A 26352-nucleotide genomic window follows, 5' to 3' on the forward strand; every position below is an offset into this window, starting at 1 on the left:
AAATAGCAAAAATTATTTATCAGTTCTTGTAGAAAGATATTTTTCCAAGAGCACATCTCTGCACGTCATGTTCTCCTGAATCAGCATTTTTTTTTAAATCTTGGGCAAAAGGTTAACTTGCTGTGCACCCTTGGAGAAAATGAAATATTAATAAGCATTGGGTTTTGATGATACCAATTAACAAGACTACTGTTATGTTATGTTTAGGTCTCTTATATAGCGCACGGGTACCCCGAGGGGTGTCCCGGCGCTTTGGCAAAGAGAACTACAGCGGAGAACACAACACAGTAAATCGCAGAGGCCGGAGGCAGAAATCAAACTGTAAAGAGCCAAGTTTTCAGCTCCTTTCTAAAAGAGAGGAGACTGTTCGACTTTAAGGAAACAGGTAGCTCGTTCCAGCAACGCGGAACCAAGTAACGGAAGGAGCGCCCTCCAATCCGGGCAAGTTTAATAGAGGGAACAACGGCTTTGGCCAACGAGGCCGACCGCAGAGTCCTCCTCTGTACATAGAAAGCCAGGCGCTTCCCCAAATACTTGGGACCAATCGCATTAAGGGCCTTGAAAGCCAAGGTCAGAACCTTAAAAGTGATTCTTTGAGCAATGGGCAACCAGTGCAGTCTCTTCAACAATTCCGAGGCTTTTGCCCTGCGGGGGAGACCAAAAATGGCTCTTGCAGCCGAGTTCTGGACTATCTGCAGACGGGCCAGCAGATATTTGAGCAGCCCAAGATACAGGGCATTCGCGTAATCAAGTCGCGAGCCAATTAGAGACTGCACAATGATTTTTTTGTGTTGCAAAGACAGTAAAGGAAGAAACTTCCGGAGCATTTTCAAAATGCCGAAACATTTCCCTGTCAGACCAATAATTTGGGGTCCGAAAGAGAGGCTGTCATCACACTGCACACCAAGGTTTTTGGCTTTCACAGAAGACACATCAGGCGGAAACATGTCCTGGGGCCACCAAGTCTTCCAACTGGGATCCGGCGGACATCCGAAGAAAAGCAACTCCGATTTATTGGAGTTGCACTTCAGACTGTGCCGCCGACACCAGTCGAAGATCGCACCCAGGCATTCCCTGATCAAACCTCCATCAAAAGCCTCACCCTTCTTAGAAGTAAAAAGGAGCTGGGTGTCATCAGCATAGGATATGACCCAGGCACCAAAGGACTCCGCAACCGCCGCCAGAGGGGCCACATAGATATTAAAAAGGGTGGGGCTCAGGATAGACCCCTGAGGAACCCCCACCTCTAGCGGCGGCATTTCTGCGGAGAACGGCGGCACCCAGACCACTTGTCGACGGCCGGTCAGAAAGGACTTAAACCAGTTCCACACCGTCCCACGGAGGCCGATCTCCCAGAGTCTAGAAAGGAGACCGGCATGGGGGACGGTGTCAAACGCCGCCGACAAGTCCAGCATAACCAAAATGGCCTTCCCCCCCAGATCGAGCGTCTCCTTGATGGCATCGGTGATCTCGAGCAAAGCTGTCTCCGTGCTATAATTAGAACGGAAGCCCGACTGAGAATCGTGTAAGATGTTATTGCTCTCTATAAAGCTGGAAATAGTGAGCTGTACATGTTTCTCGATCACCTTTGCCAGAGCAGGGAGAAGGGAGATCGACCTGTAGTTAGCATGGACAAGAGGATCCAAAGTGGGCTTTTTGAGTAGTGGGAGGATCAGGGCATGTTTCCACGCAGGAGGAACTTCGCCAGATGTCAGGGAAAGAGTAAGCAGCGGATTAAGCAAGCTGTTAATTGCAGGCGCTATTATTCCTAGACATTTCGCTGGGCAAGGATCCAACGGTGAGCCAGATTGAAGCCGGGAGAGAAGATCAAGGGAAGCAGCAGTGGATAAAGAGGGGAAGTCCGAAAGGACTGGACTCTTCTCAACAGATGGCAAGGGGAGGGTGGCCTGTAAGCCATCAGATAGTCCGGAGCCAGTGCCAGGGAAAGTGTCCTGAATGGACTTGATTTTATTTATGAAAAAGTCCCCATGCTGGCTAATCCAGACTTCGGAGTGAGAGTGAGAGGGCGCGCTCGAAGGGGGGGGGGGGGGGGGGGGGGGGGAGATGAACTCCTTTACTATCCGAAAAAGTTCTTTACTCCTGTTGTCCGCCTCATCGATTCTATGCTCCAAGTAAGCTTTTTTTCCCTCGGAAATATGCTTATGATAGATCCTTATCGCATCCCGATATTTAGCTTTATCGTCCGGATCATACTTGCGCCGCCACATTCTCTCAGCTTTCTTACAATCTTGGCGCATAATCCCAAGCGAAGGGGTAAACCAAGGGGCTGAGACATGTCTGCCCACCGATTTGCCTGGTCTCCCTGGAGCAAGTTCCTCAAATCTTGCTGCCAGCCATTTCTGAACAGAATCTAAATTTTCCTCCAGATTGCCCGAAAGCCGGCAGGGATGACAACGCAGAGCATCGGACAGCATTTCCGCCGTAACTTGATAGAATGGCCGCCCCATCTGTTTCGCCTCTTTCAGCAATCTAGAACCAGTCGGGGCGGAAGAAAGAATACAAAAGTCAATTAAAAAATGGTCAGTCCATAACACAGGACGTGGCAGAGAAACTTCAATCTTCCTGGTCGAGAGAATCTGATCGATAGTATGGCCTCTAATGTGAGTGGGGCTGGTAATATAAGAGATCAGCCCTAGAGGAGCAACAATATCCTGCATTTTAATGGTATCAGGATCCGCTGCATTGTCCATATGGACATTCAGATCCCCCAACAGGATACAGTGCTCCGATCTAAGGCAGGGCACCGATAGTGCCGCCTGCAGATCATCAAAAAAAGAGCCAAAAGGCCCAGGAGCTCTGTAGATAAGGATCCCAGGGCACGTTTGACACAGGGAAAGCCAAAGGATAAAACCTAAGGCTTCACACCCGGTGATATTCTCAACGGCACAGATAGAACAAGGGACACTTATCTACGATCAAAGCCACACCCCCGCCTCTGCCTCCCACTCTATTCTTCCTGAAGATATTATAATTTGAAGGGATGGCAGTCGCCAGATCAGGACCTGAGCCCTCTCCCAGCCAAGTCTCCGTGAGGAAAAGGCAGGTTGTTTTAGTGCCGGACAGCAGATTCCAGATGTCAACGGCATGTCTGCTAAGTGATCTGGTGTTGAGCAGAGAGCATTGATGACGCATACGAAGGGGCTCCGAGGTAGCATACCGCAAAACAGAGGCCCGCCAACCACAAACCGAGCAACCCTTCCTGAAGGAACGACCGCACGGCAGAACATAGTGGCAGACAAGAGACTGACTGCGCAGAGCGATAAGCTCCGAAAAAGAATATGTAAGCATGCAGGCGGAATCGTACACCCTACCCCGAGAAACCACAAAGAGGCCTAATAGTGCCCCCAGCCCTACCTCGTCCGCCCAGAGACGCTGACTAGCGCAGACGGGCAGGACTCTGGCACGACTCAGGCGCAGGGAAGGCGCTCCCGCTGCGCGTCAGGAGGCGAGCTTTAAGTAGCCTGCTCACAGCGTCGCCAGACGCAGGGACGCTCAGCAATGGCGTCAGTTACTCCCTGCCCACTCCAAAATGTCACTCCCCGCCCTCAGCCTCCCCGGAACCGGACCCGCAAAAGTGCGGTGGGTGTTCCAACGAAATTACAGTGCAGGTAAGGGACCGGGCAGAGTATCTAAAAGCAAGGGATAACAAAATTAACATAAAAATAAAATACGAAAACGTGCAGTTAAAATCACACAGAGCAGCGCTCTAGGCGCACGAGACCAACAGCGAGGCGCCGCAGCAGCTCTCAGCCGCAGGATACAATTGCCAGACTGCCCCCACACTGGGCTCGCCCTAAGTAGCCTGCTCACAGCGTCGCCAGACGCAGGGACGCTCAGAAATGGCGTTGGTTACTCCCTGCCCACTCCAAAATGTCAATCCCCGCCCTCATCCTCCCCAGAACCGGACCCGCAAAAGTGCGGTGGGTGTTCCTACTCAGATGTATATGTCCTGATTCTACTCTGTACTTCCTATGTGTTCTTGAAATATGTATAAAAAAATTCAAGAAAAATAATAATCATTGACAAGCCAATGTGAAACCTATTTGGCTGTGCCAATGTTTTGCCTCCCCCCCCCTCACCCCCCCCCCCTCATATGGGCACCATGCATATGCACAGAGGTGGGGTGGTTATCTTGTCACTTTTTTTTAAAGCAAAAGAAAAATTATTCCAAGATGGATGCTGTGCTTGGGTTATGTACATCCCTGTGTGGAGTGCAGCTTCAGGCTGTGCATAGTGGGCTTGATCTATACAGAATGGGGGCTGGGGGGTTGGACACAGGGTCCAGGGACAATTTATGGAGTGCAAGTTAGTCTGATATCCCTTTGAAAGAGGAGGGTCTTTGAATGGAGCACTATAGTGCCCAAATGTTAGAAATGGCCATTTGCACTGTGCCTGGTTTCCAAGACCAAATACTCACCTCTTGAATTCTCTTACTAATTAAGAAATCCAACCTCTCCAGCAGGATAGGGCCACCCATTCTCTGCTACTCTACATGCATGCCACATGATTCAGGAGGGACCTTGTACTGATGGTAGCAAATGGAATAGAGCAATGCACCAGAGGACTGTTCCCCGGGCAGTAGATGGATACCAACTGCTGCAAATGGCCGCTGATACGATGCTCAATCTTCGAGTGTTATGTCATAAGCTTTTTAAGCAAAAGGAAGAGTGGACGAAGTGAAAACTGCAGGTTTTGAGGAAAAAATTAGGTTAACACATTAAGACTCAGGTTCAAACCCACACTGATGGGCAGAAGATGTTGGCCGCTTTGGGAAAGGGTCATGGCAACAAACATACATCAACATGAGGGGTACCAGGCACACAATATATCCACCAGGGTCTGCAACAAATTTTCACTAAACCTACTGACTGAGTACCCTGAGTTACTAGCGCCACAAGATTTTCACTAAAGCTTGTTTTCTAAACAAGGTAGTAAAGTATATATGTTATATATAGGTATTTAAATTGTTAAAGAGGTTGCTTTAAGATAGGAATGATGGCTCACTAGAATGATGTATCCACAGCACTGCATAGACCTGTGGTCTACTCTATCGTCACACGTCCATATCCCTGTGGGTCCACTCACATTTTCATCTGTCAATAGGGTCAATAAAACTTTGGGGGGAACTTCCATCCAACAAATGCCCCGGTTCTATATGTTTGCTAATTTATTTTTCATTATGTGATGCAGTTGTGCCTCAGCAAAGTTAATCTGATGAGTGAGGGCACTTTGGACATCACTGGCTCGTGTCCAACTCCAGCACCCTTTCTGGCACACAACGGGCATAGGACTACCTCTTCTCTGGTCCAGTTACCTTTTAGATGTGATCTTGGAAAGTGAATGACTGTGCCCAAGGCTACAATATTGTTATATGTATGTATATAGTCATAGGTTGTAATAGTAAGATAGAAATCAGAGCAAGAGGTGTTGTGCAGAGGTGAGATAGACGGGTGCACACCTTTATAAGAATCTAGAGTTCAGTAATAGCAATAAACAAAAAGTGGTGGCTCTTGGCCAGTCATAGCCTGCTACAATTGGGTGTTGCTATCTGGTCCAGCACACACAGTTAACATAAGAAGGAAGCCCAAATAGCAACAATGTCACTGAGAAGAACTTCACATATAAAGGTACGTTTTTCATTTTATTTTTTTTATTTTTCTACCAGATAATGCATTACCGAAGGCAAGTAACTTGTTCACCTGATAGAGATTTCTAGCTGCAGAGTCCTTACCTTTGAATAGATACCCAAGCAATATCTCCTCTAAGTGGGTCTCGGAATCTGAATAAATCAAAAAGAAGTCCTGCTGGACAGAACAGAACAGGCAAAGTGCCCATCACAACGGACCCAACTATCTGGGCAGTAATGTTTTGCGAATGTGTGCAGGAATGACCCCATCACTACCTGATAGACATCCAACAGAGAAATGCCAAACGCTAATGCAGTGGCTGCAGCCTTGGCTCTCGTAGAGTGAGCCTGCAAGCCCTCAGGGGGCTGATTCTTGGCCAATGTGTAGCAAAACTTAATGCAAAAGACAATCCATCATGAGATGGTTCTTTCTGTACAGCTTTTACTTTCTTTGTTCCCACATAACCCACGAAGAATTGATCGTCCGCTTGATACTCTCTTGTGCGGTCAAGGTAGAAAGACAACCCTCTTTTTGGGCCAACGTGGTGGAGTCTCTCTTCTTCTTTGGCTGAATGAGCTGGAGCAAAGAAGCAGGCATATACCATCCTGGTGGAGGGATGCCTGGCTGCCAGAATAACCTCACTGAGTTCGGGAGAAAGGTAGCAATCTGTCCAACTGTCGCCGTTCAATCTCCATGCATGGAGGTAGAGGGTACGCAGGTTCCGGTGCAGAACCCTACCCTGTTGCTGCGACAGAAGACCCTCCCTAATAGGCAGTCAGGCCGGAGGATAGCTTATCTTGATCTGTTGAGCATGACACCATGCTCTCTGTGCCTAATCCAAAGCCACACAAATGACTTGGCCCAGTTGTTTTTGATCTTTTTGAGAACCCTGGGCAGGAGTGGTATTTGTCAAAGGTGTACAGGAGGTCAGAGCTCCACCCGAGATGAAAAGTGTCTCTGAGCGAGTGTCACGTTGGAAACTCCAGCGCGCAGAACTGCTGACAATACGGGCTCTGGGTGGTGACTAACAGATCTAACCAAGGTTCTCCTCACTGCTAAAAGACTTTGCACCACCTCCGGGTGGAGACGTCATTTGTGATCCACTAGACATCTTCGGCTGAGTTCATCCACCCTGGCGTTAAGAGAGCCCACAAGGTGTTGAACCACCAGGGAAATGCCCTGATGTTCCAGCTATGTCCAGAGGCGCAGTGCCTCTTGACAGTATCCAAAACCCCACCCCACCCTGTTTGTTGCAGTACTACAAGGCGGTGGTGTTGTCGGTAAACAACTGCACCAGCCTTCCCTTGATTGCGAGACGAAAGGCTTTTAATGCCAAGCGGTTTGCCTGAAGCGCCAACAGGTTTATATGAAGCTTGAACTCTGCCGTAGACCGGAGCCCTGTGATCTCTACCTCTACCCAATTCCCACCCAGCCCAGAAGTGACTCATTTGTCACTAGTCAACTCTGGCTGGGGAACGAAGAGGAGTCTGTCATTGAACCAATTGCGGTTTGTTAGCCACCACTGCAGGTCTTGTTCAGTTCCCTCCAAGATCTGGACCATGTCGGAGAGATTACCTTGATGCTGTGCCACCTTCATATACCAGTGGGTATTTATCACCAGCAGAATGCCATGGGGCCCAACAGCCTCAGAGTCAGTCTTCCCAAAATCCAGACTAGAGGCTAAAACATCGGTATTATAGCCTGAATATCCTGGACTCCCCTCTCTGGAGGATGGGCCCAAAACAGCAAAGTGTCCGGAACAGTTCTGATGAAATGCAGCGTGTGACAAGGAGTCAGGTGTGACTTCAGCATGCTGATAGTGAACCCCAGCGAGTGCAGGAGGTTTGCCTTAGTCTTAAGGTGGGTGATGACTGCCTGGGGCGAACCTGCCTTCAAAAATCAGTTGTCGAGGTAAGGAAGACCGAAATCCCTAACCTCCGCAGGTGAACTGTGATCACAGCCATCACCTTGGTAAACACCCGAGAAATGCTGGTAAGGCCGAAGGGGAGCACAGCAAACTGATAATGCTCAGGGCCCACCATGAACCGCAGATAACATCTGGCAGGATGGAGATGTGGAAATAAGCGTCCTGTAAGTCAATGCTACCATCCAGTCTCCCAGGTCCAGCGCATGCAAAACCTGGGCGAGCATAAGCATTTTGAAAAGGTCTCCTTCTTCAAGAAAAGTTTGAGAAGGCGCAGACCTACGATAGGACAAAGTACTCTGTCCTTCTTTGGTACCAGAAAGTAGCGGGAACCTACTTCTGATGCAGGCACCCTCTCTATGACTCCCTTGGCCAAGTGAGCCTGCACTTCTTGATGGAGGAATCGTAAGTGGGTGGGATGGGTGGAGGAGGTACCACAAGGGGAGGGAGTAGCCCCTTTGGACTATATGTAGTACCCATCGATCTGATGTTACTGACCGCTAGTGGGGAGGTAATGGCGCATCCAGCCTCCCACGGGATGCACTCAATGGTCGTAGGGCAGACTAAAGAGGCTTGAGGGCAGAGGCTGCTAGGGGGGGGTGGTGGACTGACCTGACCAGTGGCCACCAGTCCCACATGGTTTGTGGAACCTACTCCCTCAGCCACAAAAAGGGTGGGAAGCCTGATGGCTGTGGTACTTGGGAGAGTATCAATGATGCTGGAGACCCCTTCTATAGCCACAAAAGGCACAGAAGGCGGAGTGGAGTTGAGAAGGGGCCATAGACAAGCCGAAGGAGATAGCCCTTGCTCTGCTGGCCTCGAAGCGCTCCAGTGCTGAATCAGTCTTGTCTCCAAATAGGCAAGAGTCATCAAAGGGCATGTCCATAAGGGAAGCTTGGACATCCTCTGAAAAGCTAAATGTTCTCTGCAGGAGCACGATGAAATAGCTTTACCTCGCAAGTCAGTCGTATTGAGTCAACATCTGATGGAGAACTCTGCTGCATCCCTACAGTCAGCAACTGCCTGAGAGAGTATGGCCCCGGACCAGAGGCAGCACTTGTGCAACAAATCCCAAAGCGTATGGGAATAACGCCTCAATAATTACACAGGTTTTTACCAACTGCATTGCCAGGCTGGTGGAAGAGAACATCCTCTTACTGAAGGTGTCCATCCTCTTGGACTCTTGGATTCCCTTTCTGGTGGTGCGATAGGGAATGCACCAGGATGAATGCGGGATGAGGAAGCTTGGATCACCAAGCTCTCTTGGCTGGGATGCTGGGTAAGGAAACTGACATCCTCAGGAGTGGGACGATGGCAGAGGTCAATCGTCCTATTCACAGGAACTCCTCCTTTTCAGGACTTAGACCAGGTCCCAAGCTGGATATCCGTAAGGGCTTCATTAAATAGAAGTAAAAGCTCTGAGGGGGAGACTCTCGTTGAAGCACCTCTGTCATGACGTTAGTCTTGACTGCCACTGCGGACAGCTGAAGGTCGGGACCTAAGTCACCCTGCGCACCACCATCGCAAAAGAGGCTCCCTCCTCCGTAGCCACAGTAGGAGAAGAAATCAGTGAGTGTTAGGTGAGGTGTCTAACCCAATAGCCTCACCCAGTTTCTCATACCAGTTGTCCTCTTCAAATGGGTCTCCTCCATAAGGGTCCATAGACCCCTCCCAAACATCTCCCTCACCAGGCCTATCCAGTAAATAAGACACTGACTCCGCTCCAGGGTGAATGTCCTTGGCCAGCACCAGACCATGCCCATCAGGCTCCGTGTTGGGTCAGGTATAACAATGGTTATGGCTTCGCTTATGGCTATGGCTCCAAAGGACCCTGAAGGAATTCCTTCTTGGTCAGGCATAACAAGTTTTTATGAACACCATGATTCACCTGGACTGTGTTCACTTATGCACCACTTTTAGCTTCCTAGCACTAGCAAAGTCAACAAAGCTGGAAATCCACTCAGTACTCTTTTGTGCTCTTGAAGAAAAAGGGGAAGGGTTTTTGGATTCAACCGATACAGCCTCTCCTCCTCTTTAAAGGGATATGTCAGTGAGAAAAAGGTGAGGAGAGTAAAGGAATGTCTCAAGTGGAAGGGGACAAAATGTTTGGAAAGAATGATGCAGAAATCAGCAGCATCAATTTGTCAGGGAAGGTGGTGAGGTTTGGAGATTGTTCTGATAGTACCTGGAGTTCAATGACAAGGCGCACAGCAGTAAATGTAATACTGTTTTGATGATTAGCATTCCAAGAGACCAACTGTACATGAGCTTGAAGAGCTTAAACATTAGGATCTGAAGGACCAAGTTAAGGTCCTACAGGAGCATCATCGAAGGCACAGGTGAGAGCATATATGTTAGTCCTGTTTAAAAACACATCATAACTGGTGACTTGTATAAAGAAGGGTGGTCCTGTAAGCAGAGAAAGGCTGAAAGGGCTGACCAATAACTCTTTACAGAGCCCACGACAAAGCTTGTGCCAGAGGTAAAACAAAAACAAAAAGTCAGATCTTTTTGCCTATATTGCGGCAATGAGATGGTCAAGCACCCAGGCCACAAAGCCCACTCTATGATCAAAATATATAGAATTAAAAGAAGGACTTCTAGCCACAAGACTAATATCCACTTGTTATGCAGATAAGTCGAAAGTACTCAGTTGTTGCAACTGAAGAGATGTAAACTGTGCAGATTCGGGTGCAGACCCTGCCCCGGTGCTAAAATAGAAGGGCTTCCCGAAAGGGTGATATGTTGGTGCGCAAATGTTCAGGCTCAACAGATCAGGCTACCACAATTTACTGGCAGACTCAGGATATTCTGAGCCAGGTCTGTGCTGATCTTCTTCAGAACGTGAGGCAAAGGTGGTAAAGCGTACAGAACCAACTTTCCACTGCCACCAGATCAGGTCTCTTAGGGGACTCTTAGTGTAAACACCAGCATGCAATAATCTCACAAATGGGTGTTCTCTTGGTGGCAAAAAGATCTAACCAAGGAATGCCCCACCAGGGAAAGATGCCTTGCGACACCTCCTGATGCAGACGCCATTCGTGGTCCACCAGTTGATATCTGTTGAGGTGACCCGCCCTGGTATTCAGCAAACTCTCTGATTGACCGCCAGGGAGATCTGTTCATCAACAGATCCCAGCCATTTCCAGAGACTTTGCGCCTCCTGACATAGGCTCCGCGACCCCACGCTACACTGCTTTATGCTGTACAACATGATGATGGTATTGTCCATCAAGACATGAAATAATTCCCTTTGAAGAATAAGAGGAAGGCCTTCGAAGCTAACTAACTGGTGCACGCTCTAGAAGGTTGATTTGCAGCTTATGCTGGTGACCAAAGAGCTCTGATCTCCACCTCTTCCAGTTGATAGTCAATCATCCATACTGTGATCTCTGATGGAGTAGGGAAATTGGACTGCCAAGTTCATGTTAGTGTCCACCAGCTACCACCCAATGTCCCGGGCTGCCTCTATTAAAATGTAGATGTTGTCCGAAATGTAATCCCAGTGCTTTGCCCTCAGTAGGTGGGTGTTCCATTCAAAGCATGTACATGCCAATGAGCATCTTGGAGAGCAAGATGCACATGGCCAAGAATCCTCAGAACTGCTAGGTCAGAACCTAGGATTTAGCTTAATACAACAGGCTCGCATCCTGAAAGTCTAAGACACACTGCAGGATGGAAAGGCCCTGAAAGTCAGAGTATGTAGGATAAGCCCTATAAAAGGGATTCTTTGAGCAGGCTGGAGGTGGGACTTCGGCTCATTGCTCGGACCCGCCCTTGGAACATATTTTGTTGCATCTTGCTTCTCCCACATTGCCTGGGCAAATGCCTTTACTGAACCCATTAGGGAGGCCACAAGATCTCGCTGGCCATATCCCAAAGAGTACATGTCTACCGAGCAAGGAGATAAGAAATATTCAATTATATTAGGACCAAGCTGGCAGAAGAATAGACTTTCTTTCCAAATGCCTCACCACATTTCAATTCCAAATTAAACGGCGCAGTAGAAAATGCAATGGGGCCGACCTTGTAGTAGAACCGTGAACAATCAAACTTTTAGGAGTTGGGTGATAAGTTTGAAATGCTGGGTATTTGTGGATCGGAATATGACAGTTACCTGGTAACTAACTGGGGAGCAGAACACAGCTTAGTCTCTGTTGACATCAGGATGTCTGTCCTGGCAGAGTTAAAGGCCAGTAAGCACTCCAACGTATCATGCCAAGTTTACAGAATTTGTATTAATCTCATCATCATCATCTTCTGCACGTGGAACATTTTGGAGCCCACATACAATATCAGAATTCGACCCAAATATGGCATTGTGTGTACAATAGTAGTGACATCTATATAAATGATTCATTCAAATTGGGAGGTTACTCCTTGGTGATTTAATACAAAGGCATGGGCCTTGTGTGGGGCGATAATCGCTCCAGATCGGAAATGTGCATTGGTATCAGATCCAGAGAAAGCGCTGCCACTGGATCAGTTGGTGCCAATGTAGCCTACAGCACGCATGTGGATGCACAAACGGACACCAGCAACAACCTTGATGGAAGCCCAACAGGGTTAGTCGATACAGGGAAAGGACCAGCCAGTGGGACTAGGGGCTTTTGAGAATCCATTGGGCATGAAGGTACGCCAGAGGGAGCCTCATTGTTCTGAAAATCTGCAGAATGCACTCCCTAAAAGCCACTATTTGCTGCAGGGTCAAAGATGGTCCAGGAAAATCCGGGTGCACCAGGCCTCTTCCCCTTAGTCAGTAGATGCCAGCATAGTCAAGTTCCTTGGAGTGCTTCTCCCTGGAGCAGGAGTGGGGAGATGGTTATCATTCCAGCTGGGCCTATTAGTACTTGTGGCACAACTTCTCTCTCAACATCATCATAGACTTAACTTGGAAAGCAACTTGGAGGAGACCCATAAGTTGGAGCGGGTCTGCTGTTTTGATCGTGATCTGTCACATTTTTGTGTTCCTCAACATAGTTTCTCTGCCGGCTCTCTGATTGCTTTAGAATGGATCAGGGAGGATTTGTTGCACAACTTTGTTTTGTGGCTGGAGGCAGACACATTAGCAGACATCATGCATAACTGTGTACCATATCGGGGAGAGTATGTGGCCTAACGGCTAGAGCAGTCGACCTCAGAGCAGGAGTCTCGGCAGGGTCGCTCAACATTCTGTGATTTTGGGAAAATCACTTAATCTCCCCATGCCTAACAAAAATGAATGTGTCCGTCTGTAACGCAACTGGTGCTCGTGTAAAGCGCTCTGATATCTTCAGGTCTAATTCGTGCTATATAAAACTCCAATAATAATATCAGTTTCCTGCAGGCTGGCACAGCTTAAAGCCTATGGTTTTTAGGGAGACGCTTCCCAAGCAAGAGGTCTTAGAAACACAACTTGGCATCATTGAAACCTGACCAAAGTCGGGAATTGAGATCCAGATCCATGTTCAATGGTGCAGAAATAAAAGAACGGATGTCACCCTGAGGGGATTGTACCTTTATACACATGTCACCACCCTCACATCCGCTGGTACATGTATACAGTTACAATTAAAAAAAATCCATATTCACTCTGGTGCCTAGAGATATTCAAAAGATCAGAGGTATCCATGAGAATACAATATTAAGTTGAAGGTATGTTTTTAAGTCCAGGGAAGAGACAAAAGGAAGCAATACTAGCCTTATTTAATGTAGCCTTATAGTCTGGAAGAAGCTGGCTATACAGGCCATTAGAACATTGGAATGTGGAGCACTCCATTGAATACAATGGAGTGCTCCGGTTTTCTACGGGCCCGTAAAAGCCTGCGGAGCAACATCCCACTTTGTTTTTGTGAACAAAGGCCTCTTGGATCCCCAAGGGATTTAAACCCTCTCTGGCTCTGAGAGGCCGCTGTTCACAGCTGTTGCTATGAATAAATACCTCTCGGAGACGAGGGGATTTAACTCCATGGCTGCTAAGGCAATTCCCCTCCTGTGCTGGGAATTGCTTATTTTCATTGTTTTTTGACGAGCTGGGCTCGTCATCAGTGTATGAGGAGGCTACACCATGACGAGCCCAGCTCGTCATGAGTGTCGAAGGGGTTAAACACCCCTCTGGTCCTGAGAGGTCTTTGTTTTATTTGTTAGAACATTCTGCCCTCTAGTGGCAGAATGTTTTAATAGCCTGCTGTAGTAGGCTATCCCGGCCATTAAAGTCCCGCTCCCTTGTTAAAGGCAAACGCTGGAGCGGGCCTTTATTGGCCGGTATAGCCCGCTACGGCGGGCTATAAGTCTATGTTAAAAGTTCCCCCAGTGGGCTTTTAATGGTCGGTATAGCCCAGCTTCAGTGGGCTTCAAAGCTATTAGAACATTCTGTCCCATGAGGGCAGAATGGTCTAATTAGAAAAACAAAGGCCTCTTGGAGCCCGAAATCCCCCTCGGCTCCGAAGCATTTGTTCACAGCTTTTGCTGTAAATGTTCTACAGTTTAAATAAATTGTATTGTTTAATTAAATAGACCTTAGTACAATAGTGATAGGCATATAATACAAATCATAAAGGATGTGCACAACATATACCGTAATTTGGTTCAAAAAGGTACATGGATAATTATTATAAATAGATTAATAGCCACTGGATTCAAGCAAGCCGGGCTGAAGACGGCTGGAATGCCAGAAACCGGTCCTCGGAAGCTTGTTTCCGGTCCAGGGAAGGCATGGCTTGGCAGTTCGGGCTGGACTGTTCCCATGAGGCACAGGGTCAGACTGATTTGCATATAGCCATGTCTGAACTGGGGTGGCAGAGAGGGCTAAAGAACGGTGATGGATTAAACCCAGATCTTTTGACTGGGTGTGAGTGTTTGATTGGTTCAGATGCTCCGTCCATTACCACCCCCTTTTTTACCGCTCCATAAGCATTCAAGCATATTTCAACTACTGTAAATTTCATACATATTTTAGGTCTACTAAAATCAGTACAATAAAACTATAACATAAATCCCCCACCCCACCCACGTTACCCCTAATCATGAAAAGCAGTCATAAATAAAGTGTTAAAATATTCCACATGGACAAGTATAACACAGTGGTACCCATTATCAACCAATTTATCAGTATTAAACTAGATTTGCACGTGCAAGAGGATACACGCAGCCTTCACCCTTCCCTCCTCCTAAGATAGTGACCTCCTGTAGCTCAGTGTCACTAGGGCTTCAGAAGGAGGGAAGGGTGAATCCTGCTCAGCTCCTTGGTCTCCGTGGCCCGACTGAACTACAAAAAGCAGTTCAACCAAGTCAGTGAGAACCAGGGGCTGACTTTAGACCCCTTTCACAGCTTTTACTGTGAATGTTCAACAGCTAACTGCTGTGACACTAATCATACATAGTGAATGATGTAACAGTCATATCACACATTCAAAATAGATGAATGATTTGATTTTAACATTTTGGCACAGAAAAGAACAAATAGATGAATGATTCTAATGTAATGTAGGTTTAAAACAGAAGCTTCAAATATTGCAATTAAGAATAGCAGCTAATCAAATACAAAGTCTGTAAAAATACAAGTAATAAACGTACTCGCTTATATTTTAAAGGCAATCATCCATCTCATATTACTGAGAAATACCTTCATACATGCATGGTAGAATGGAAATAATAAATTACTTGCCGTTTATTATTCGGGCAACTCGCCAAAGCCTAAGCAGGATCAATAACCCAACAGCAGCGAAGATATCTTCTCGGCTTATGTAGACAATATCCAGAACAAATGATACCACAATAACAATTGCATCCATAACTTCAAATTTGTGATGAAAGAATTCTGTTTGAAAGGCATATAGTTTAAAGAAGAGTTCAATAAGGAAAAAGGACAGGATGCTCAAACTCATGTAGTGAAAGACCTGAAAGACAAATGTTATAGTTAAATCCTTGTAAAAATGTCCATTCTAAAGCATATTTTTTAAATGGCCTTTGTTGCTATGCATATGTTTCCTTAATTGATTAAATTCATTAGCAAGTACAAACACCATTACATATTTGGTTAGCTAACAAAACATACCTGGCACAGTGATATACACAAATACCTTAAAAATGATAACGTTCCTATCTAACAAGTCAAGTAAATTACCAAATTACTAAAACACTCACTGCTGAACAATCCATGCTTGAGTATCAAATAGTTTGAAGGTTGTTTATCTGCATATGTTAATGTAGTTTCCTTTATTGTAGGTCATTGTATCCCGTGTGTATGGTCAATTCTGTTGCTTTAGCAAAGTTGTGAAAGTGTTTAATATATCGAATTTATAAATTGACTGACCAGGTTGTAGCAACACATTTCTTAATCTTAACCTTTCATATTGTGCATTATTGTATATTATCGGGAAAAGGATTAAGATTTCAATGAGTTACTAAGTAATATACACACAATGAGGAAGCATTGCCCTCATCTTTAGAATAAGCAAAGGATGTAAACAAAACTAAAACCCCTCACCTAAATTTGCCATAAGACGTCTGGTGACTTGTATGCACTTCAAACATACATCTCTTAGATGACGGATTTTAGACTTCATGTTTAAGGTGGTTGCAGTTCTCATTTACCTGTAGCAATGAATGTGCAAACTAGTTATCACTTGAACTAGTTATCACTATGAATTACTTCAGCCTATGACAAACTGAGGGGCCCATTTAATCTTGCCAGCCAGGATCAGAAGAAAGGAGTACTTTGGCAACATAAGGGGACTGCTCCAAAGAGAGAAATGCAATTGCAGCAAGAAATTTAGTAGCAGTTCCAAACGGCCTGAAATACAGCACCACTAAAGTAAAAACTTCCTCACCTTGTAATTACAGTTCTCCAATGTTAGTATCTTTCATAGATTCAAACGTTCGAATGATACCCCATGTCAGGCCAGGCAACCTTGTTAGCAAACATTTACATAGTATTGTATATGCGGTCAATTAACATTGCAAAGCCATATACAACTTTTAGTCAATCCACGTCTTCATGTCACCTAAACTTTTGACAATGAGGTGGGGAAGCATACAGCTCTACTCTCCTCACAGGCTTCAACTGTCAGGTTAAGAAAATTTGTCAAGAGTATCTGGTCTTGCGAAGGCCACAATCCAGGCCATCCTCCTTGCAGTCACAGGGCTTCCGGGCATACACAAAAAGTTGACACGCTTCGCGTCCCTGGTGCTCCTTCGGGCCAAGCGGTGCATAGCAATGCATTGGAAGTCGCCAGGGGTGTCCTCCACTAGCAGCATGGGTGGGGGCAGTGAAAAAGTGGTGCGCAGCCGAGGAAGAGGTACTTCGATTCGAAGAGGTCAAGGGAACCCGCAAGCATCCTATATCTATGCCATGGGCTATGCTACTCCACTCCTTCGTGCAGGAAACATCAGATGCACCGGTGTCCCAGACTACCCGCTACCCCATAGCATAAGCGCGCCCGCACCAACTCAAGGTAGTCCCCAGATGGAATAGACACTCAATGGGCCAAGGCTAGAAGGCCGAGAATGGACAATACGCGTTTTTTCCCCTTCACGTGGCATTCCAGGACCCCCCCCCCCAAACTCTGTGCATGCACAACCTGAGACCTAGCCAAAATGTAGTAATTGGGTGGCCCCCACAAAGTGGCGTAATATGAGACACAGTGTATCCCAGTTGTGTCTCCCTAATTTGTTCCAGTTTACATCATTAGCTGGCACATACCACCAACTTTAGTGTTGGGCTGACTATGAGAGCGAATCCCAACTCCCAGTACAGCTCACAGATTACCTTGCATGGACACAGAACTCGCCTCACCCATCTATACGCATCAGAATTGCCAATTCCAGAACTGTTAAGGGGGGGCGCAAAATAAGATTTAATTCTATTCCATGAGAAGATGCAATTGGATGAAAAATACATTCTAATCGATATTAATGCTATTGTACTGTACTTGGTAAAAATGCCAATAAAAATTAATTAAAAAATTAAATTAAATGAGTATCTGGTCTTACGAATCTGTGAACGATACCAAAGCAGAAGAACTGTAGTTACAAGTGAGTCACTTTTGCACTTTCCAGCATTGGATCTTTCATAAATGCACATCACTCAATTAAGATTAGCAAAGCATTATCAGAAGAAGAAAGTGGCAGATAGGAATGAGGCTTAAGCAAACGGGTTTTGAAGAACAGCGTGTTCCACTGTAGAGTCTGCTCTGGACTTTACATGAAGGCAAAAAAACTTGCCAAAGGTATAAGTCGTCCTCCAAGCTGCCACTTCCAAGACTTGCCAACAAGAGTATCTTTAGCTGCCATATCTCTGGTAAAGTGAGGTCTGAAACTACAAGTGAGAGGTTTGCCCATCAGAATATAATGACTAGGCATGTTTTGGGAATATGTTACATGTTTTGATGCTGAGGGTCAATGTGTAAAGTGGGGAACTGGCAATCCAGCTGAGATGACCACCCCTCTTTATTCAAATGGAGATATTTAAATACCTATGAGTAATAGTGCCAGGGAATAAGGTTCTGGTCCAGAATCTAAACTGCACTGGACTTTATTGGGTTAATTGAGGGTTGGAAATATTCAAGGCACTGGAGAAGACTTCCGATTTGGTCCTTAGGAGAGTACGCCTTCATTCACACTGAATTCTCTACTAAGTTTCTTATATTTAGGAGATAATATACCATACAAGAAATGGGGCATGAATCCAAGGCATGGATCTCTCATGATCAAGGTTACTCATCACGTGTCAAATCTCTACATGTGCAGACCTCTTTGGGCAGAGCTTCAAGCAACTGAGCCATTCCCAACTCTGGTACTAAATGGAAATGGCAGATTGTCTTCCAAGTTACTCATCTGAAGAGTTCCTTCAGGACGCTCCTGCAAAGACAACAGTTGTAGCTAGCATATCCCTTTTTGAGCGAGCTGACCCTACTGGAGAGACGTCAGTTTAAGGTAATTGGACCTGTTCGGGAAATGATCAGTTTGGAAAAGTCTATAGTATTTGAGGGGCAAAGTGGGGAATTGGCAATCCTGCTACCATGCCCACAGCCTATATAGAAGGAGACATTTAAATATCTAGAGATAATGGTGCCCAAAAACAAGATGCAGAGCCAGACTAAGATACAGGCAGCAGCTTTATTGAGACTTGGAAAATATACAGGGGATTATAAGCAACTTCCACTTTAGTTCCTCGGTAGAGCGGCTTTCTTCAGAATAATTTCGCTATCACATTTTCTCTAGCCAGTAGAGAGTCCGCTATTCAAGAAAGAGAGGATTGCTCAAGGTTGGGGCTTCTATCAAGATCTCTCATAAGTGAGGTCTTATCAGTATATTGACCTCCTGGCAAGAGATCCAACTGCTGTTGCATTCCTATCAATGGTGATTCATGAAATGTACAGACTTGTAGGCATTCTTGACATTCAGATGAATTTGATGTCCATGTTTTAATAGCAAATAGGAAAAGCTTCAGAGCCTTTAGCAGGTTCCCAGACGGGCATACCACAGATATTGTAGGTGGAGTCACTTTGACTGAGGCATGAGCTATTGGTCTTTCTCCCACTTCCTTTATTACAGTTTTCCAGTTCCATTGGGACCTGAACCATGCACAAGCATGCCAATGGCTACAAACACCTCTTTCTCTCTAGCACTCAGTCTTCAATACTTGGGCAATTCTTATTACAGAAATACCCCATGGTATTTCAGTAAATGGCATCAAAATATATTTTTTATTTCACTCTCATTGTAAGCTAAAATCCGGTCAAAAAAATTCTTTAACAAGATGAAATAAAAATGCCACCAGAGTAATGGCTGTGCAAAATTAACCTTACCAAAAGAGAAAAAACTCTTGATAAAGGAAAGTCAGCTGATAGCTTATTTTTTGTTTTTAAATGCATTTGGGATTTAAACAAAAAACCAGCGAATGTTAAAATGCCCAAGATGTGTATTTTTGACAGATGCGTCCCTCTAGCCAGTAAGTTCCAGTATCTTTTGACACTGGAGACCGCTCAGCTTCTTCATTTGGCTGCCCGCTGTTGGTCATTTGGATCCGACACTTTTATTAGGTGTACGGCAATCCTAAACAGAAGAGGGTTCTATTTTTTTTAAACTTATACCACGATTTGTCCATTATAGGCTAGTTGTTCTTTTGTCCATCCGCTTAGGTGTGTCTGCGGACAACCCTATGACTCTCCAAACAAAACCACTTGTTTCGGCTATCTGAAACTGGCACATTACCCTTCAGCGGTGTGTTACCGCTACAACGCATCTTTTACAACGCGTTCCGTTACAACGCGATTTTTACATCGCAAATACCATTACAATGCATGCCATTACAACGCATGGCATTACATAGCAGATGCTATTACAACGCATGGCATTACATCGTAAGTATTGGTAAGTATTTAAATTTTTTTTTTTTTTTATTTAATATTTTATAATTGATTTAATTATTATTAATTATTTAAAAATATTTATTTCGTTTTTAAATATTATAAATTAAATATATTAATTTAAGTATTTTTTAAAATAAGTATGAGTATAGGAGTATATGTTTTGGGGTACTGATTTATATGTTTTGGGGTGTTTGGGTATTTTTAGGTTTTAGGGCAGTGTTTGGGTTTTGGGGTACAGGGGTGTTTTTAGGTTTTAGGGCAGTGTTTGGGTTTTGGGGTACAGGGGTGTTTTTAGGTTTTAGGGCAGTGTTTGGGTTTTGGGGTACAGGGGTGTTTTTAGGTTTTAGGGCAGTGTTTGGGTTTTGGGGTACAGGGGTGTTTTTAGGTTTTAGGGCAGGGTTTGGGTTTTGGGGTACAGGGGTGTTTTTAGGTTTTAGGGCTGAGTTTGGGTTTTGGGGTACAGGGGTGTTTTTAGGTTTTAGGGCAGGGTTTGGGTTTTGGGGTACAGGGTTGTTTTTAGGTTTTAGGGCAGGGTTTGGGTTTTGGGGTACAGGGGTGTTTTTAGGTTTTAGGGCAGGGTTTGGGTTTTGGGGTACAGGGGTGTTTTTAGGTTTTAGGGCAGGGTTTGGGTTTTGGGGTACAGGGGTGTTTTTAGGTTTTAGGGCAGGGTTTGGGTTTTGGGGTACAGGGGTGTTTTTAGGTTTTAGGGCAGGGTTTGGGTTTTGGGGTACAGGGGTGTTTTTAGGTTTTAGGGCAGGGTTTGGGTTTTGGGGTACAGGGGTGTTTTTAGGTTTTAGGGCTGGGTTTGGGTTTTGGGGTACAGGGGTGTTTTTAGGTTTTAGGGCAGGGTTTGGGTTTTGGGGTACAGGGGTGTTTTTAGGTTTTAGGGCAGGGTTTGGGTTTTGGGGTACAGGGGTGTTTTTAGGTTTTAGGGCAGGGTTTGGGTTTTGGGGTACAGGGGTGTTTTTAGGTTTTAGGGCAGGGTTTGGGTTTTGGGGTACAGGGGTGTTTTTAGGTTTTAGGGCAGGGTTTGGGTTTTGGGGTACAGGGGTGTTTTTAGGTTTTAGGGCTGGGTTTGGGTTTTGGGGTACAGGGGTGTTTTTAGGTTTTAGGGCTGGGTTTGGGTTTTGGGGTACAGGGGTGTTTTTAGGTTTTAGGGCAGGGTTTGGGTTTTGGGGTACAGGGGTGTTTTTAGGTTTTAGGGCAGGGTTTGGGTTTTGGGGTACAGGGGTGTTTTTAGGTTTTAGGGCAGGGTTTGGGTTTTGGGGTACAGGGGTGTTTTTAGGTTTTAGGGCTGGGTTTGTTTTTTGGGGTACAGGGGTATTACGACTTTATATAAATGAAATTAATTAAATTAATTTTATTTAATTTAATTAAAATAATAACTATATTTACAATTATTAATTTAATTGTATTAATAAACGATTATAATTAAATTATATTATTTAAAAATGTTTAATTAATTAAATTCTTTTAATAAATATAATTATATTATGTATTATTTATAACTTAATTAAATTATAATTATATTTATTGTTATTAATTACATTATATTATTTTCTATTTATAAATTTTTTATATATCATTAATTATATTATTTTAAATATATTAAATTAATATCAATTTTAATATTAATTAAATTACTATAATTAAATTAATTACTGTTTTAAAAATGTTATATTATTTTTATTATTTTAAATTAATTTAATTAACTTTATTACATTTTTTTTAAAAAAGATATACTTACCTATACTTACGATGTAATGCCATGCGTTGTAAAAGTATCTGCTATGTAATGCCATGCGTTGTAATGGCATGCATTGTAATGGTATTTGCGATGTAAAAATCGCGTTGTAACGGAACGCGTTGTAATACATCGCGTTGTACTGACACCAATCCCCCTTCAGCACATGTGACTACAGCAACATGAATTTCCACAGACATTGGAAAGCAAAGCGACCATCATTTAGAGATTGTGAACTGCTTCCCGAGATGATGGAAAATGGTATGAAACCACTGCAATGTTGGCATCAGTAGATGGTACAATTAGCCAAAATAGTGCCTAAAGTGTGTGCTGTTCTTGCTAGGAAAGTGAAGGGATATATCAAACCTGATGAGGTTTGGAAGGGCATCCAAGGTATTGAATATGGACAGGGTTCACGGGAAGCTAAGTGCCCAGCTCCTCTCCTGCAGCGACCGACTGACTGACCCCGCGACCTCGGAGACAGCAGAAGCTGATCTCCGGACCAGAGGGGAGGCCAAGGGGCGCCCGCATCATCTCGGCAGGAATCCTTTAGGGGCCTAGCAGCAACTGGGAAGGGGGTGGGGGGGCTGGACTGTGTGCAGAACGCTTGGAAACTGCATTTGGGAAACGACCTTGGTGTGCCTCGGCTACTCGGGCAAGGACACTGCGTCTGCAGGCAGGAAATCATAGGCCTCCGCCGGAAGTACACGGGCCCAGGTACTGGCGCTCCAACTCCAATAAACTGCCAGGCTTAACCCTGCACACAGACCCCATCATTCCGTGGCATAACAATCGCATAACAAACAGAGTTACGCCGCCCGAACGTTAAAAGTGATGCTACAGCAGTTGTTTCTGAACCTCGTACATCCAAGTCTACACACACAATCTACAAGAGACCAGCTATAAAATGCAGCGAAATATGCATGGTTAGTGCTGCACCACCATCTTTCTCCGAGGCAAGGCAGAAATGCCTCGGAGAAAGCACGGTCATTTTTCGGATTGAGGGGCGTGTTTACGTTTGCTCCTCTTCCCATTGGCTGGAAGGTAAAATTCCAGCCAATGGGAAGAGGAGAGAAAGTAAATAGAAAGAAGCTGAAAAAAAACGCCCCTGAATCCGAAAAAGACGGGGCTTGGATCGAGTGGCGCCCCTCTCCTCCAATGGCTGGCCAGCATTTACTAGGCCGCCAATGGAGAAGAGGGGTGGGTTCCAAGCCCCCTCTAAGAATCAATATATCTTCGGCTCCGCCCACTGCGTGGGACGGTCCTCGACCTAAAAAACACAAGGTTGTTGTGAAAATCTGTATGTTGACAAACATTCAGTTTGCTGTGAAAGGAGTATAAGAGTGTCTTGCTTTAACTCCGGCCCCTGCCAACCGTTGAGTTTGCCCACTTATCTTTTCAGTAGATATAACATACTGACTGTATGTGTCTCTAACCTTTTTTGGCTATTCTTCTAGTTCGTCTCATACCGCCTCGCCTGCAGTTGTGGTTTGCAGTATGCCCCGTACACTTGAAAACCTAATAGTCTTCTAACTTTAAGACTGAACTAAATTCCATCTGGTCCCGATTCTGCCAAGTCAGGACCTTGGTCTTCGTGAGTAAAGATGGGTGAATGCTTAGGGATTTTCTGAGCACATGGTGACAACATGGTGGCAACAACTTTATGTTTCTACCACTGCCACGTCTTTGAAGGGGCCTGCTGAATGATTTTTCATCAACATATAATCTTCTCCATAACCCTGATAAGAAGGGATTATGTAGACCGGTTCAAAAGTCACTAGTGATAGAGGCTAGATTATTCCAGCTTAATCCCCTAATACCTAGGGTCCGGGGAGCCATAATACCTAGGGTCCGGAGAGCCAGGTGTGGAGGACGTTCTTTCTCGTACAATGTGGCCAGGATTTGGAACTCCCTCCCCCCTCCAACTCAGATCAGAACCCAAACTCCTTGTCTTCCGCAGACTTTTGAAAACATGGCTTTTTAATAAATCTGATTAGCTCATGACTACTGCGATCCAAGCACGTTGTCTGTAGCGCTAGGACGCCTGAGGGTAGCTATCGCGCTATATAAATTGTTTTTTCATTTCATTTCATTTCAATGATCTTGGTGCATTCCAAATATACATTAGTGTATACTGCAGATCAAATACACTATACTTCACAAATGTAAATGCTTGCCATTTTGCGTTTTACGTACTGAGCTTCATACAAGCAGATACATGAAACCTGCAATGGATATTGATTATTTAAGCTTTTCCTTATCAAGGTTTATCAAGAGCATACTCATTTTTAGAATGAGCACTTAGTAATGGCAGGAATGCACATGTGTTACCGCTGTTACTGCCTTCGTCTCTTGCATTATCCTTTCTCTGACCTACTGTCTACACCACATAAAGTACAAGCATTTAACTAAAGACCTAAAGTCATTTCTTGTACTCCAAAGGAATGTTTTTGTACTGCCTAACGCCTACTGTACCCAGTACCAACCACTAATGCTTTGAAGCGCTATACAGAGGAGATAGAATTTGTTTGTAATGGAATTCCTGTAAAGTGATCTAGACTGGTCCCTCAAAAAAAGCTTTGAGACAGACAACGGCTTCAGCATCAAGTGCCTAGATTGGCATGCACCCTAAAAAGCTGGACTACATCAAACCTATATCACTGCATTTGGAATCAATGGTCACATTTACAGGCATATGCACCATGCAGGCATGTTTTGGAATAAGGATCCTGCAAATGTTCTGCTCTGAAATACACCTGATGCAAAACGGAAATTCCAATAAGATGCGACTTTTACTACACTAACTCGCGGTTCTCAACCCTCAGTTGTCTACTGCGCCCAGTACCAGTGTAGCCTGTCTGAAGAAGCACTATACAAACCATAAAGTACTAAGTTAAAATTAAATCACATAGTTATTTACAAAGATAATGGATAAACCATGAACTCGGTTACAGTCTAAGTACCCAATCATTTTAAGACAGAAGTGCACACATTAGTGGGTACTAGTACTTCATTAAACACGTAACTATCAAAGCAATATCCCCAGTGATCATATATACGCTACATAATCCCCTCCAGTTATTTATGCATTTCACACTATAAAGCTAAGCACAAGCAAATCTGTGCGTATGCACGTTTGCAATAAAAAACATTACCTTCAATGTTATGTTATGTTATACTTTTATTTGTATAGCGCACGGCTACTCAGAAGGAGTGTCCCGGCGCTTTGTACAGGCAGCTCAGCATTAACAAACATAACAGCATACAACAGAAACAGAAGAAAATGTGTCAGTGCATGCAAAATATCACAAAGTCAAACTAGGGGTAAAGTCACTTTAAATTGGATTGTTTCGCTCAAAGACTGATGTTGCTTCAAGATGTTCAAATGCAAGACCTTTCTCTTTCTTTTCAACATGTACGTGATCAACTCTTTGAGGATGTCCACTTAGAACTTCAAATGTACGCAGACAATACCCGGCTTCATCTCTGGCAGGGGAATGTGATGGGAATTCTGTCTAAGTACACAAAATGCCTGGACCACTTGCAGTGTCGGCCTAGGTGGCAAGCAGAGCAAGACAGCATAGACCGGATGGCCTCAAGCCATGTTACCGGGGCATTATCTTTTATGTATCAATCTTACTTTCCCTGCAAGTCAATGCAGTGCTTAAAGGACTCTGTGATGTGTAAATCGTACACCTCTTGCAACAACCTATTGTGTGGAGCAACAGATTCATCGTAATGACACTAAGTTCAGAAGCAGGCAGCCATCGCCCGAAACCAGAACAAGCGTGGTAGTTTTACACTGCACCCTGGCACGCTCCAGATGAGCCCTTTCCATCCCGCCCTTGGTTTGCAGTACTGTTTTAATGTCACCTGTTTACCGCTCCTGGACTCATTTTTTACGCCACACTTTTCAGTCCAGTTCATTTAGGCACTTTATTCCAGTTTGAGCCTCCTCTTGCCCTTCGTCATTACCTTGCAAGTAGTTTTATAATATTTATTCTGTTTTTAGGCTGCACATGTACTCGACTTTTGCCCCCTGATCGGTCCTTGGGCCAGTTCTATTTACACCCTATGACCTTGAGGTATGTGGCCTTTGTGTCATACTTCAAATGTCGTCACCCCCTTTGCCATACTCTTCTCTAGTTACTGACATCTTCGCATATTTCCTTTCCAGTAACCCCGACGGAATCAGCCAGAGTTTCAATTTCTTGTATTTTCTTGTCCGACATCAGGTCTAAGTGTTTTTTTTTATGCAGGTCAATACTACTTATCATTTTAATCCATCTCCATATCCTGTGCTTCTTCACCTTCCTTTTGAACTAAGCCGCATGAGGCATATGGCCCCTCTGTATATTCAACATTGTTGGTATCTACACCCCTGATCTGGAGCATCACTCTTGGTATGGCTTGTAATTGGTACTATCTGCACACTTGTTTACCCTTACTGGGAATAACTATGTATCTACAGCGGGTGAAGCTTTTTACATGGTGACGGTGTCCGCCCACTGATTACAAACTGATATTTTAAAGTAATTCTGGTTAAATTAAGGGCTCTACTTAAGGTAAAATGTAATTGTAGGTACCCATTATCCTACCATGAAGGTGGCTTTCTTGATGATGGCATTTGTGTACCGAAACAGGTGTAGATAAAAAGCCACAAGAACATTGAATAAAAGGCAT

General features: G+C 44.8%; 1 protein-coding gene across 5 annotated transcripts in view; it reads right to left on the bottom strand.

Annotated features, from left to right (window-relative positions):
* The window catches only part of HVCN1 (hydrogen voltage gated channel 1), a 246810-nt gene that overhangs the window by 46160 nt on the left and 174298 nt on the right, over nt 1–26352 (bottom strand). For all 5 annotated transcript variants that reach the window (XM_086943025.1, XM_086943026.1, XM_086943022.1 and 2 more), the window contains exon 4: nt 15218–15449. In XM_086943025.1, coding sequence (XP_086799151.1) covers nt 15218–15449 — 232 coding nt within the window. The remainder of the gene's footprint in view (nt 1–15217; nt 15450–26352) is intronic.

Source organism: Lissotriton vulgaris, chromosome 11 (genome assembly GCF_964263255.1).
Source record: "Lissotriton vulgaris chromosome 11, aLisVul1.2, whole genome shotgun sequence".
Taxonomy (NCBI): Eukaryota; Metazoa; Chordata; class Amphibia; order Caudata; family Salamandridae; genus Lissotriton; species Lissotriton vulgaris.